The sequence below is a fragment of the Acinonyx jubatus genome, chromosome C1 (assembly GCF_027475565.1).
Source record: "Acinonyx jubatus isolate Ajub_Pintada_27869175 chromosome C1, VMU_Ajub_asm_v1.0, whole genome shotgun sequence".
Taxonomy (NCBI): domain Eukaryota; kingdom Metazoa; phylum Chordata; class Mammalia; order Carnivora; family Felidae; genus Acinonyx; species Acinonyx jubatus.
Window position 1 is genome coordinate 40,576,547 of NC_069381.1, and position 15,355 is coordinate 40,591,901.

General features: G+C 47.6%; 1 protein-coding gene across 13 annotated transcripts in view; it reads right to left on the minus strand.

Moving 5' to 3' along the window:
* Nucleotides 1-15,355, minus strand: part of TTC39A (tetratricopeptide repeat domain 39A) — a 61,989-nt gene that overhangs the window by 23,639 nt on the left and 22,995 nt on the right. For 8 of the 13 annotated variants that reach the window (XM_027059221.2, XM_015070842.3, XM_027059217.2 and 5 more), the window contains exons 2-7: nucleotides 15,127-15,231; nucleotides 6,640-6,771; nucleotides 5,748-5,824; nucleotides 4,514-4,581; nucleotides 2,796-2,860; nucleotides 678-777 (exon numbers count right to left, since the gene is read on the minus strand). In XM_027059221.2, coding sequence (XP_026915022.1) covers nucleotides 678-777; nucleotides 2,796-2,860; nucleotides 4,514-4,581; nucleotides 5,748-5,824; nucleotides 6,640-6,771; nucleotides 15,127-15,231 — 547 coding nt within the window. Of the gene's footprint in view, nucleotides 1-677; nucleotides 778-2,795; nucleotides 2,861-4,513; nucleotides 4,582-5,747; nucleotides 5,825-6,639; nucleotides 6,772-15,126; nucleotides 15,235-15,355 lie in introns of all 13 variants that reach the window. The other 5 variants (XM_027059220.2, XM_053214024.1, XM_027059222.2 and 2 more) reach the window with 1 other exon arrangement.

The window sequence follows — 15,355 nt, forward strand, 5'->3', positions numbered from 1 at the left end:
CCAAGATCCCCGTTCTCATTTTACATACAAGGAAACTAGAACCCAGAATGGGGCAGGGACACCCCACCACCCAAGGCCTGCTCTTGGAACAGGCTTTGTCTAGAGGGGAGAGAGCCATCCCCTGCCACACACACTTCTAGACAGGTCTGTGGACACCCAGGGCCAAGAGTCTAAATTTTCAATGAGCAGCTCCTCCTCTCAGGAGTAGGCTCAGAGCCTCTCTCACATTCCTTCTGCCTAGGATACCCTTCCCCACCTATAGATCCTTCAAGATCCAGCTCAGATACTCCTCGCTCCTTGAAACCTTCCCCAGCTCCTCCAGGAAGGGTTCTTGGCTCTGTCCCTGCAGGTTGCCTGCTGCTTCCAGACCTGTCTCCCTCCCCACTACTGGTCAATGTTTAACCACCAGCTCTCCAGGATGGAAAAGGCCCTGATTTATTGTGTTTGTCTTTTTCTGGTCCTATAAATACTGCCACCATGGTGCATTTCAAGCTTTCAACTTGACTTGGGAAGAAATGCACAGAGAGACTCTGAAGCACCTCCACCCCACCTCCATCCCAGCTCTGAGCTCCCCATGACATTGGCAATGCATCTGCTTTATCACTAGGTCCCAGGATCAGCTCAGCACCCAGCATGGTAGGCCAGCAGAGACCATGTGAAGGTGAATTCCCACTCACCAGGTTGAAGGCTCCCACGCCGAGCTTCACCCCTCCTTCAAAATGCCTGTGGTTCTCTCCCTTACAGTATTGTGAGGACTGCACGAGGCTGTCCAGCTCCCTGTGGAGACAGGCAAAGTCCTTTTCAGCCACATAACAGCGGCTAGGTCCCATTCCAGCTGGGACTAAGGTTGTCCCCCACTCCCAGCTGATCTCAGAACTCCCTGGTGGTAGACTGATAACAGTTCTGACAATCAGAGAGCTGACATTCAAGGAATTTCTGACCCCGTCTGCCTAATAACATAGTCCTTGCCCCTGAGCGTCAGCTTTATCAGCCCCAGCACACTTGCCTTGTCCAGCATCTAAGCATTTTCACATGCTCTTCATTCTGTCTAGAACAATTTCTCAACTTTGGCACTACTGACATTTTAGGCTGGATAAATTCTTTCTTCAGGTAAGGAGGGGGCTAACTGTATATCATAGGATGTTTGGCAGCATCCTTGGCCTCCACCCACTAGATGCCAGATGTAACCTCCCCCCAGGTTGTCACAACCAAAATGTCTCTGAATATTGCCAAATGTCCCAGTGAAGAGCCACTGGGCTAACTAACTATAACACCCCCTCCTTCAGGAAGTCTACCTGGGGTCTCTTGGTTGAAATCCACCCTTCTTTTTCCTGGTCATCAATTGCACAGAGTCCATATCCCAGCCCGTCTTGGGCAGGACAGAAGCTTTAAAGATGTGCCTGCCTCTTTCCCAGGCCATGAGCATCTTGAAGCCTTTCAATCATCAAACACTGACTGAGGGCTCCCTGTGTCAGGCACTGGACGACAGCCAGAAGCAAAGCCACCAAGTGGCTGCCGTCACAACTCTCCCACTCTAGGGAACAGATCCTCCCCCGCCGCCACCATCAAGTCACTGTGGGGGTGGAGGGGGGCTTCAAAGGAGAAGACTCCTGGGGTTTTACCCAGTCTGGGGTTCAGGGAAGGTTTCCCTGAGAAGCTGACACTTGAGCTGAAACCCTAGGGATGGGATGGTTAGCCTGGCACAGAAAGAGTGTTCCCAGCAGAGATACAAGCATGTCCAAAATCCCTGAAGTAGGAATGAGCTCAGCATGTCTGAAAAATTGAGGGAAGGCACAAATGTTTGAGGCAGAGTGGGGTGGAAGCTGTTGCTAGGAGGGCTAGGAGGAGCTCCCGGAATGACTCGGGACTTTATCCTAAAAGCAAGAGGAGTGTCGGGAACTGGTAAGGGGGTGACCTGACAAGGTTTGTGCTTTGGAAACATCGCTTTGGTAGCTGAAGAGACTGGAGGGGGCAGAGCACAATTCCAGCACAGACCCACAAGGCCATGCAGTGTACATATACTACATGGTGTGTTATATCCCAGTGGTACCTTAAAATCACACTCACAATCTCTCTCCAGGCAAACAGTCACATTAGATGGAGAAAATAAAGATGATAAGTAGTCTCAAGTCAATTCAACTTTTAATAGAAAGTGAGTTTTAATGCCAAACTTGGGGGAAGAAACTGGGCTTTCAAAGTTTTTTGTTTTTGTTTTTTTTAATTTTAGAATTAGAGACAAGAATTGTGGTGCCATGTTGAGTAGAAGTGTTCTGGACTGAGTCTTATTTCTTTTATCCCTAGACAAAGCCTGTGCTTGGCCCAGTGCTGAGATGGCATGGAAATGATCTGGCCCTCAGGGAGCTCCCAGCTTGGGGAGGCTGTGTGTGTGGACACCATCCCTGTGTACTAGAGGGGTCCAAGGAAGGCTTCATGGGGAAGGTGGCATTTGGATTGGGCCTTAGTGGATACGCAGGGGTTCTGCTGCTGTTCTCAAAATTACTGTTCCTGTGTCTGTCTCCTAGCCTCTACCTCATCAAGCTATTTGTGCAGAATCTGTCTTATTTTCCCCAGGGTCAGGCATAGACTCAGGGGAACCAAATGAACAGATATACCCAGGAAACCACGTAAATAATATTCTGGAAAACTGAGGTCCCGAGGGTGCAGAAATCTGCCTGAGGTCACATGGCATTCTAGGCATCCAGCATCCAGCCAGTGCTACCTCCCACAAAGCAGCCTAAGAGGCACAGGATAGTAGATGCTGTGGCCCCAGGCTCCCCCAGACCAGCCCCACTCACTTGTAGGTCTGGTAGCTGTTTCGAACTTTGATGCCGCCCTTGATGAAGCTCACCATGTTCTCATCCTGCAGGAGGGAGAGACGCTAAGAGTCAGGCTGGGTGGGTAGCCACAGGCTTGAGAGGGATCATACAAGGCTCTGGGCCCGGCCTGCCCCACCTTGGGCCCAGCTCTATGAGGGGTTCTGGGCAGCACTCAGGGGTTAGCCAATCCAGTCCTCTGTAAGCCCTGGGACTTGAGATGAGGATCTGCTTGCCAAACAAGACCTCCAAAATGTCCAGGGCCTGGAGGAGGCACTCCCGGTGGTTAACAGTGCCTCCTCCAGGTAGAGGAGTTGTGGGAGAGCAAGAAGGATGCTCAGTTTTGGACTATTTGTGTTTTCTACAACAAGCATCTATTTGTCACATTTGTAATTTAAAGCACTAATACCTACAGCCCACTTGTAGTTCCACTCCTGGGAGTACATGAGTATGCCCTAGAGAAACGAACAAACATGGGCTACAGGAGTTACCTTCAAGAATGTTCACTGCACTACTCTTCACAGAGTACAGAACCAAAACAACCCCAATGCCCTTCAGCAGGAGACTGGATGAACAAACTGCTATACCCATAGAAGGGAATATTATACAACTACATAAGGCTGGGTAAAGAAAGCAAGTCCCACACAGCTTGAGGCCTTAAGAAGCTTGAAGCTAACTAAAATGTAACAGTATGCTCCTCACACATGAATAGGAAGCTGAGAAAACTGTTTTTTTAAAAAATAGGTTGGGGGATAATAAAACTCTAGCCAATGGTTTCCCCATGAAGGAAGCAGGGGACAGGGTGGGTAGAAGACTCGTCAGCAGTATTCTGTTCTCTAATTAGGTGGGGGAATTCATGGGTGTTTATTATGTGTAATAATAGAATAAAAAAGGCCATACACAATGCAATTATTAACAGTGATCCTAATGAAGAATTAGGATTATCTAATTCTGTGAGGTACAAAAAGGGAGGACAGCTAACAAAAGTAAACAATACCCCAATAAAATTCTTATGTGCCTGTCTACCCCAACACACATATTTACATGATGACTGTTATGTTATAACCCAGATTTTCTGGTGAAATCATGAAGTGATGGTTCTCATAATTACCACTGTGTGGTGAGGAGCACAGGCTCCAAGTCAACCAGACCTGTATTCAAATCCCAGCTCTGCCATTTGCTAATCACGTGACTCTGTGAAAGTGGCTACTCCCCTCTAATCCTCCCCTTTACAAGCCTGTGGTGAAGATTTAACAATATATGTACATTTATGTAAAAACAACATGCAATGTGTGTAAGGTATGTAAAAACTACATACGTATAATATACACATAAATCCTGGTATGTCGTAGAATCAAGTTTGATTCATTCAAACTTGTTTGTTGAATGAATCAAGTACAAAGCAGGCTTTGTGCTAATGCTGGTCACCCCACGTGACCCTCAGCAGGAAAACAGCAGTCGTGAGGTGGAAGCACATCCTAGTAGTGGATGGAAACATGTGTGCTGAGTGTGGAGGGGATAAAGCCCATCACCTCTGCCACTGAGCCTGGCTAGGGTTGGGAGTGTTGGGGTGACTGAGCCTCAGTCTTCTCCCGGACCATAAGGAGGCGGACTGTGGCTGCTTATAGACCCTCTGGCTTAGAGTTGGTGACTGATCTTCTGAAATCCCCAGGCTGCTTGTACAAGAAGAGGGTTCCTACCTGTAGAAAGGTCAGAGCTGCTCTCTGCAGCAGGCACTCTGCATAGCAGACTTCAGCATGGATTTCCTCTGCGGGGAGAAAACCAGCCCTGAGGCCTCCTGGGACTCTCAGCAGGCAGCACAGGCTAAATCCTCCCCACTCTGGGAGGTGGTCTGGTTCCTTCACAGCTCTCAGCACTGTCTAGAATTTTCTCACTCCTTGCACTTGCCTTCCACCTGGTTCCCCCATCCCACCATCCAGAATGTCAACATAGGGCCCTAGGCCTTGTTCTCTTGTTCTCCACGCATCACAGTGCCAGGCAAGGAGAAGGTGCTGGGTTGAATGGATAAACAAAGAAGATCCTAATCCAGGGAAGCCCACAGGCTGTAGGAGTAAGGGAAGGAGAACTCACACAGCCCAGGGAGTCAGGAGAGACTTCCAGAAGAAAGGACATTTGAATTGAAAAGGAATGGAAAGGTGAGGCAAGAAGAGCTTTCTAGGCAGAGGCCTGGGAGAACCAAAAAACTCTGATGTTTGGGGACAGCCAAGCCACAGAAGGTCGAAATGGGGTTAAGGTAGGGAGAGACTTAGGGGACAGGTAAAGATGAGGGGCAGAGGTCTGACTGCAAAGGGCCTTATACATGGGAGGGGGGGTGCAGATTTGGTCATGTGGGTATCAGGGAGCTATGGAAGGCAAGAAGGAGGAATGGCCTTGTCAGGTTCATTGTCTTGTGTTAAAAACTTCAAGGGCTCTTGAGGCTAGAGAACACCATTTGCTCCTGCACTGAAGAGCCCTGCCTTGCTCCAGCTGGCTGCTGCTACTTCCGCAACTGCTGCATGGGGTCGCTGCACATAGGCTCTGGCAGCCTAGACCATCTCTCCCACTGCCTTCAGCTATCTGATCCCAGTGCAGGCTCCAAAACCATATTCCCCTCCAGGGCACTTGTGATCACTATGATCATCAGGCCAGTAAACCTAACCAGACACACAATTCTAAGCCCACCCTAGCCTGAAAAGCAAAGCTAATGACCTCGTGATGGCATTTTCTCTTCCCAGCTTCCAGGTCCTCAGCAGGTAATGCCATCAGGTAGGTGAGCCTCCCCTGCTCCCCAGCTCACCTGAGAGCAACTTCTCAAAAGGGCCTAGCCCACTCTGTGAAACTGGGAGATTAACCGCCCCTTTCCCCACCCATTCCTGGGCTGGGGACAGGGCTGCCTGGGGTCAGCGGGGTTGAGAGGACATTGAGATGCCACACCTTCTGTGAATTGGTCCATAGTGGGGCGATGCACCAGGTTGCTAAAGGAATCTGTTACAGAGGACTTCTTCCGGTGCCTGAAGAGGAAAAAGGGGCCTCAAGTCATTCAGTGAGGGTGAGCCAGGGGCCCAGGTGGGCTCAGATGCATCTCCCACCCTTCCCATGGACTCCACACACACTGAACTGGCAACTCTCCCAAGTCCAGGCTTTCTCACACTCTTGCTTCTGTTGTTACCCCTTTTTGGAGCCCCCTCCCCTTCTTTCTCTGCCCTGGCCAGTTTCCAGTCAACCTTTCAGGAAGCGCTTCGGCATAACCTCCTCCAGGAAGCCTTTCCTGCTCCTCTGACAAGAACCCTACAGCCCCTGACCAGGCAGTTCAGGTGTCAGAGGTGGCCAGTGCCCACCCAGCACAGGGCCTGGCCCAGGGGTGTGCCTAGTGAAAGACGATTCCAGCTGTGCATAAACACTGAGGGTCCATTTGTTCATTCATTCACTCAAGCGGTTTATGTGTACTGGATACCAATTATGCACCAGGCCCTGTGACCCGTGTCTTCATTCAGTCTCCACAACAGCCCTACCTTCATACCTATTTTACATATGAAGAAAGTTGAGTCCAGAGAGAGACTTGCCCAAGATCAAAGAGTTACCACTTGACAGAGCCAGAATTCGTCTCCTTAAAATCAGGCCTGGCCCCTGGAAGCTGCTTAGGGACTGGCTCAGATCATAAGACTCCTGAGGCAGAGCTGACAGGGACAGCTCCTAGCGCTTGGGGACACATCCTCTTAGCCAAAAGGAGCAGCATTAATAGTGGCATTTAGGCACTGGGATAGGCCAAGAAGACAGAAGGACAGACCTCATGACCCCTCATCCCTGCCCGCCCCATGGTCCGGACCTCTGACACAGCGTCTGCGCCTCCTTCATCATGTTGCCAGCAAGCAGGATGTCCTGAGGGTCAAAAGTCATCATGGCCTGCATCTCCAGGATGGTGGCATATGTCAGCGAGTGGTACATGCTCTCCTTGGTTCTGCCAGAGAGAAGGGACATGAGAGCGCCAACCCCCAGACCTCCAGAGGTAGCTGGCCTGTGCCGATCACCTCCATAAACTACCCACCCAGCATGGCAGGGAAACAGAGATTCAGAGAGCGGAAGAGACTCTCCCAAGATCTGACCCTCCCATTGCTGCTCAAAAGACCTCAGATCCCAGCTCCTCTCCTTCCTGCTAGTGGCACCAAGTGACTTTCCAACTCTGAGCCTGTTTCTCACCCATTCTGTAGGAATGGCAGCAGCAAGAATGTTGTGTGGACTAAAGTAGGACTTCAGCAACCTGTTGGCCTGAGACCGTATGCCCAGTGCCTGCCTCTCGCCTTCTGCCACACCTCCTAGAGCAGAGCCCAAGTCCCTTCTATCCTCAAGCTCCCCTTCCCTACCCTGCCCCCTGCGCTTGCCCTATCCTTGTTCCCTGGGCCTTATTGGCCTCACCCCCTCCTGCCTTTCCCCATCCCATCATCTGACCATGTGGCTTTCTGGTTAAGTTCTCCCATGGCTTTCATGTCCCATGATATAATGCCTGGGCCCAAGGCTCCACACAACACAGGTTCTGCCCACCTCTCCAGCCCAGCCCTCTTGTCACTTCTGTTTCTGCCCCATGACCTGCCCTCCCTGACTCATCTATCAAGGCTCTCAACTGCCTCCAAGGCCACTGGGCATCCAAGGCTCCCTCCTCAGGGCGCATGTGTCTATAATGAAGCACAGGTCATACTGAATTTATATCAGCAGAGGCTTAGCTCTTTCCTCAGACTGAACTGTGGGCACCTCAAGGACAGAGCTTGTATGGAACTCATCTCTGTCCTCAGTACCAGCGCCACAGGCCCTTTGTGAGTAGCCTCAGGAAGCCTTCTCCTCCTGCCATCTTGCTTCTTCACAGCCCAGACCTCTCAACAGAAAAGCAGATGGCAGGGGCTTTTAGTCTAACACATGGAAAGAAAAGCCGGAAGGGAGGGACAAGAAAAATGCCAGTTCCCCTCTGCACTTGGGGAAGTTACAACGTGTCTCAGCCTTGATTTATACGTCTGCAAAATGGGGAAAATAATTCTGGCCTGCCCAGGTCCCTATGGGATTGGCGGGAGATCACTCTTGCTCGTCACATGGTAGGAGCTACAGCAGTTTTCACTCCCTTCCCTACACATCCCCTCATTAATTATTTACAAAACTCCTCAGTGCCAGGCTTATGCTGGGAACTTCAGGGGAAAGAGATGACTGTTCTATTGTAAAATCACATGACTTCACCCCTTTTCATACCTTTCTCATTCATAAAACTGTAAAATTAAAAACTCTTTGTAAATTAAGTGTAAATTCTGGGTGACCTCTCTGCCCAGGTAATATTATCCTGGGGAGCCAAAGGTTTTTAAAGGAAACCAAAGGCTGGCCCACCCCTCACCAGCCCTGGCAGCTGTCCCAGGTCTTTGCTAGAACTCCTTAATCTGAAGGCAGTGGCTTGTGGAAAAGAGGCCACAGCCTGAAGTGGGGACAGAACTTAGGCTTCAGCGTCCCTGAGACACAGGCTGGAATCTTGGCTTTGCCAGTTACCAGTTGTGTGATCCTGGTGAATCTTATAAACTCTCTGAGCCTCAAGTTTCTCCTCTGTAAAATGGATACAATAATCATTCTCTCCCAGGGCTCTGGGTTGCTTAAATAGGACACCCAGGCCAGAGCCACATCATTGATGCTCAATAAATGTGAGTCTGCCAGGGTCAAGGGTCACTGCCCTAGAGAGAAACTCTCTCCTTCAGCAGACGTTTCCCTGGCAGTACCCAGACCCATCCCTCCAGATAATCCCCTCCCACCCCAGGCCTCTTGAGTTCTCAAGCCCCTGCCCCTCTCTTCCTCTCTCCACACCAGTGAGACCTGGGACTTAGCCCTAAGCACCCAGTCTGATACTGAGTCCAGAAGGAGGGGCAGCCCCACATGGGCAGCTGGCAGGCAAAGTGGAATTTCTGTTCTGAGGCCGAGTGCCCAATATGCACCTGCAGCTGGGAATCCTGGCTCTTCCCCAGCCTACCACTGGAAGGCCCTCAACTGCGTTCTGGACTGGGACTTGTGGTACAGGCATACATGGAAGGTACTGAAGGTTTGGTTCCAGACCATTGCAATAAAGTGAAGCAAGTCAAATGAATTTTTTTGTTTCCCTGTGCACATAAAAGTTTAATTAAGTATGTAACAGCATTATGTCTAAAAAAATACAAAACTTAATTAAAAAATACTTTATTGCTGGGTTATTGGGTGGCTCAGTCAGTTAAGTGTCCAGCTTCAGCTCAGGTCATGATCTCACAGTTCATGAGTTCGAGCCCCATGTCGGGCTCTCTGCTGTCAGCACAAAGCCCGCTTCAGATCCTCTCTTCCCCTTCTATCTCTGCCCCTTCCCCGCTCTCTCAAAAATTAAAAAATAAAAAATACTTTACTGCTAAAAAAATGTTAATCATTATTAACATTTCATTGAGCTGTAATAGTTTTGCTGGTGAAGGATCTTGCCCTGATGTTCATTGCTTCTGACTGATAAGGGTGGTGGTTGCAGAAGGATGGGTTGGCTGTGGCAATTTCTTTAAATAAGACACGGGGTGCCTGGATGGCTCAGTCAATTAAGCATCTGACTTCAGCTCAGGTCATGATCTCATGGTTCGTGGGTTTGATCTCCGCACTGGGCTCTGTGCTGACAGCTCCAAGCCTAGAGCCTGCTTCAGATTCTATGTCTCCCTGTCTCTGTCCCTCCCCCACTCATACTCTGTCTCTCTCAAAAAAATAAATAAATAAAACATTAAAAAAAAAGACGACAATGAAGTTTTGCTGCACTGGTGGACGCTTGGTTTCACAATTTCACAATTTCTCTGCACATGTGATGCTGTTTGATAGCATTTTACCCACAGCAGAACTTCTTTCAAAATTGGAGTCAATCTTCTCAAACCCTGCTGCTGTTTTATCAACTAAGTTTATGCAATATTCTAAATCCTTTGTTGTAATTTCAACAATGTTTACCAGGAATAGATTCAATCTCAAGAAATCAAAATCCTTCTTTGCTCATCCACAAGATGCAACTCCTCATCCGTTCACGTTTTATCATGAGATTGCAGCACCTCAATCACATCTTCAGGCTCCACTTTTAATTCAAGTTCTCTTGCTCTTTCTGCCACATCTGCAGTTAACTTCCTCACCTCAGGTCTTAAACCCCCCAAAGTCGTCCATGAGGGTTGGAATCAACTTCTTTCAAACTCCTGCTCATGTTGATATTTCGACCTCTTCTCATGAATCACAAAGTTCTTAATGGCATCTAGCATGGTGAATCCTTTCTAGAGGTTTGCAACTTACTTTGCCAAGATCCATCGGAGGAATCACTACCTATGGCAGCTCTAGCCTTATGAAATAGATTTCTTATGTGGAGAGACCTGAAAGTTGAAAGGACTCCTTGAACCATGGGCCACAGAATGGATACTGAGTTAGCAGGCATGAAAACAACATTAATCTCATTGTACATCTCCATCAGAACTCTTGGGTGATGAGGTGCATTGTAAATGATCAGTAGTATTTTGAAAGAAATCTTTTTTTTTCTGAGCAGGTCTCAACAATGGGGATAAAATATTCAGTAAACCATGTTAGAAACAGACATCTGTCATCTAGGCTTTGTTCTTCAATTTAAAGAGCACAGGAAAACTAGATTTAGCATAATTCCTAAGGGCCCTAGGATTTTCAGAATGGTGAAGGAGCACTAGCTTCAACTTAGAGCCACCAGCTGCATTAGCCCCTTACAAGAGCCAGCCTGTCCTTTGAAGCCAGGTCCTGACTTCTCCTCTCTAGCTATGAAAGTCCCAGATGGCACCTTCTTCCAGTATAAGGCTGTCCCATCTACACTGAAAATCTGTTGTTTAGTGTAGCCACCTTCATTAATGGTCTCAGTAGAGCTCCTGGGTGACCTGCTGCAGCTTCTACATCCTGTCGCTTCACCTTGCACTTTCATGTCATGGAGACAGCTTCTTTCCTTAAACCTCACAAACCCACCTCTGCTAGCTTCCAACTTTTCTTCTGCAGCTTCCTCACCTCTCTCAGCCTTCACAGAACTGAAGAGAGTTAGGGCCTTACTTTGGATTAGGTTTTGGCTTAAGGGAATGTCGTGGCTGATTTGATCTTCTATCCAGACCACTCAGACTTTCTCCATATCAGCAATGTGGTCAGCAATCACTTTGTTATCATTCTGTATATTCACTAAAGAGCACTTTTAATTTCATTCAAGAACTTTTCCTTTGCTTTCATAACGTGGCTGTTTGGTGCAAGAGGCCTACCTTTTGATCTGTCCTGGCTTTCAACACATCTTCCTTACTAAGCCTAGTCATTTCTAGCTTTTGATTTAAAGAAGGGACATGCAACTCTTCCTCTTACTTGAATACTCAGAGGCCATTGTAGGATTATTAATTGGCATAATTTCAATGTGGTATGCCTGTACAGAAGTAGGACAACTCCCCAAACCCCAGACACCCCAAGTTTAGTTTATAATCCAAAGTTCTTGTTTGCTTACAAAATCCTGACCCCTGAAAATAAGAGTCCCTCACCTCTGAGCTAAACCCAAATCTGGGACATGATGCCCATTGGGGTCCCACTTTCTGGGCCCAGACCAGCTGTCAAACTGGAGAGGGCACTGGAAGAGCCATCAGAAGAGCACAGTGTTGGGACCTGGGGACTCCCTGGCCATGTGGAGATCAGCTAAGCCTTGGGGCCTCCACCTCTTCCCTCCTCTACCAAAGGCAAAGTAAAATAAAGCTACTCAAAGAAGTGACAAACACAGAAAACAAATGCCCAGGCTGGGGAGGAGTGGGTGGTGGGGCTGGAGTCTGATGAGCCCATTACTCTCTGAGGGCAAAGTATGAATAACAATTAAATGAGACACTGCATGCACAATGAGGAACAGTGAATGAAACTGGACCTCAACATTTTTTGAAGCTTCAATGGCTACAAATGGAGAGGAAAGGTCATTTTTTAGCAAGAATTATTTCCCCTAGGGGCGCCTGGGTGACTCAGTCGGTTGTGTCCAACTCTTGGTTTTGGCTCAGGTCATGATGTCATGTTTCATGAGTTTAAGCCCCTGTCGGGCTCTGTGCTGACAGTGTGGAGCCTACCTAGGATTCTCTCCCTCTCTCTCTTCCCCTCCCCAACTTGCTCTGTCTCTCAAAATAAATAAATAATTAAAAAAAATTATTTCCCCTAGAGCAGTGGTTCTTAATAAAGATGGGGAGATATTTTTCTTGTCCTCCTCACCCCAAGCCTCCATCCCAACCTCTAGCATCTGCCAAATTTGTCAAAACATGTTTTGGTTGTCACAAGGTGGGTGTGGGTGAGAAGTGTGTTAATAACATCTACTGTTTGGGAACAACACTCTTAAACTGAAAAAGAAAGAAAAGATTCTTTTCTGGAATGGGACAAGAGCTAAGATAAAGAGTAGCTTCACTACCTTAAGTGTGAAGTTAAAAGATACCCTCATGGAAAAACTGGTTTTCTCCATGGTGCCTCCTTCAGGGCAAGCTTTTCCTCTCTGAGGCCTGAATTGTAGGGCCTGAGGTGGACTCCTGAGGTGAGGGAATGAATGCCCTACTGAGGTGAGGGAGGATGAGGCAGCCCCTCAACATGCAGTGGCTGTGGGGAGGGAGTGTAGAACATGTGGGGGAAGGTCAGCAAGGAAGGTGGCAGGGAAGAGCCTGCTTAGGGACAGGTAATGACCAGAAGGGAAGTGGAGCTGGGGAGTCTTCCAAAATACTAGGAGGGGAACCTAGATGTTCAGGGATGGAGCAAGACAGAGCTTGGCCTGCCTCAGACTGTGGCCACACTCTTGCTGCAGACCCAACCCCTACCCCACCTCAAGCCCAGATCCCCTTAGAGGGTGGGGATGAGGTGCGGGGACTGCTGCGGAGGGATCATTATAAGACTCATGATCATCACATGCTAGAATCCCCAGTGCCCCCAGAAACTGGGCCATTAACTCCAAACAGGACAACAATGGGTCAGTCAAGTCTACAGAAATTGAACAGGTCAGGCTTGTGAACTCAGGGGAAGCAGTCCCGAGTCAGCATTTGCCTTTCCTCAGAACTTGAGGGAACCAGATGTGGCAGAGGACAACCACAACCTAGAGCTGAAAAGAAGGCGTTAGGCAAGTAGGCAGCACACATGATTAGCCCCTGGGCCCCTCACCCCTACCCCAATCCCAGAATTCAGGCAGCCAGGGGTACTCTGACCAGGCTGCGGAACAGCTTCTCTGGAGAAGCTGACATCTGGGGCCAGGTCATCCAAAAGCCAATCCCAGCAATTAGAAGGTCAAGGAGCCAGGTGCTTCCCTTCTGGTCATTACCTGTCCCTCCTCCCTGCCACCTTCCTTGCCCACCTCCCCCAATATCCAAAAGCCAATCCCACCAATTACAAGGCTAAGAACTGGCTCTTAAATATGACCAGACAGTCAGGGACCATCAGGCATTTGAGGAAAGCCCCCACCAGAAGATTCTCCCATTACATAGAAAAAGGGAACCTGGAAAAAATGGAGATTATACAGGAAAATAATAAAGCATTTAAAAGAGAAACATATTCTGTGATAAAAATAACAACAAATACTTACTAGAGTGCTCACTATATGCCAGGCCCTGTCCTAAGGACTCTCATACTCCAAATATAGATATAAAGAACAGAATGCAACCAGAAACCAAGAATAAGATGTTGTAGGGAAAAAAAGAACATTCAGAAAACAATGAGTCTGAGAAAATTAATCATATGATCTCAGAAAAAAAGAAAATAGAAGGATCTCTTCTAACTCAATAGAAGGATTTAATGATAAGGTTGAGGAAATCACCCCCAAACTAAGAGAAAACAAAAAGAGAAAGAAATGCAAAACTGAGCAGAAGGTAGGAGGCTTAGAAGAGGACTAGCCCAGGAAGTCCAATGTTTGACTTAAAGAAAGCCTGAGAAAGGGAGACAGAACATGGAGGGGTTGTGCTAGACAATGTCCTAGAACCAAAGGGTAGTCTCCAAATTATTTTTAAAAATACCTACATTTCAGCACATTATCATGAAATTTCAGATTTGCAAGGATAAAAGAGACGATTCTAAACATTTCTGGGGAAGGAAAAATGATCACGTGCAAAGTTAGAAAAAATTAGGGTTCCTGTGGCTATAGTAGATGCTAGAAAACAGGGATGCAATGCCTTCAAAATTCTGAGGGGGGAGAATTACATTGATGTAACCCCTTCCTAGGAAGTTTCTAAAGCATATGCTCTGATAAAATGAGGGAGGGTACCAGAGAAAAAGCCAGGTCAAAGAAACAAGAGAGAAGTAAAGAAGTAAATAAGAGAGAAGTTCCAGGAGATGGCTGGGAGATGGCCAGTAGACACAACTATTCTCCAGGGGACAGGTTTCCAGGAAAAACGTTATAAAGAGTTCAGGATAAATGTACAGTAAATTAGGCCAATGAAAAGACAAGGTAGGGGAATGTCTCAGCCAGTGGAGCATATGACTCTTGATCTCAGGGTTGTGAGTTTGAGCCCCATATAGGGTGTAGAGATTATTTAAAAATAAAAATAAAAAATCTTAAAAAGAAAGACAATTAACTCCAAAAAAGAAATGTAATCTTACAACTCATCTCTGTGATGAGCATTAGTTACCTAATTATAATAATGTAAATACTATAAATTTTTCCAGACACTGTAATATAAAGATAAGAGAAAGGATGAGGGAAGGGGAAGGGAGGTAGAGCAGGGGTGTAAGAAAGCTAAATTCTTGTCTACCAATAAATGTTTAAAAGTAAAAGGTAAAAAAATTAAAAACGAAAAGGAAAAAAAGAATTTTATGGAGTATAAATTCTTAATGTTTTTAAAAAGTAGAAAAAAATGACAAAGAGCAATATAAGCCTATTATTTAGAAATAAGGCAGCAAACACTAGAAGAAATGGCTAAAAGACTTGAGTAAAAGCAACTCAAATCTTTGGTACTCTGGGGAAAAATGAAGAAAAGCGGCTGTGTTACAGCTGACAGAGGAAAAACCCCGAGTGGATTCAGTGGGAACAAGAAATAAAACTGGGAAAGGCCATAAGAACCCAAAAGTAAGGAAGTCACAGTGACCTGGGGGAGGACTGGGCTGCTCAGGGCTGTAGAATGGGGAGCCCGAGCCCCTATTTTTATGGGACTCCCAGGGTTCATGGTGACCCAGAAGGCTGAAGAGATTCAGTTACATGGGGTTCCTCTTACATAAGACCTCTGGTTCTCCATGGCCAGACACTACACGTAGGCTCCCATGTATGTGCACATGCGTGTGCACACACACACACACCCGCCCCCACCCCCAATCTGGGCTTAAGCCTCACCTGGGCTTGAGGTAGCTGAGTGCTTCTGAGAACTGGTTGGTGAGGAAGAGGTCCAGGGCAGTCATACACTGGTCCAGGGCCTCATGGAGGCTGCTCACAGGAGTCCTGCTGGGAGAGACATGGAAGTGACCAAGAGCCCTCAACCCCTGTCCAGGCTAGAACAAAGCCCCACAGGGCCCATGCAACCTCCCTGCCAGCCTTGGATGCCTGTCAAAAGCTCCTCCAGGGG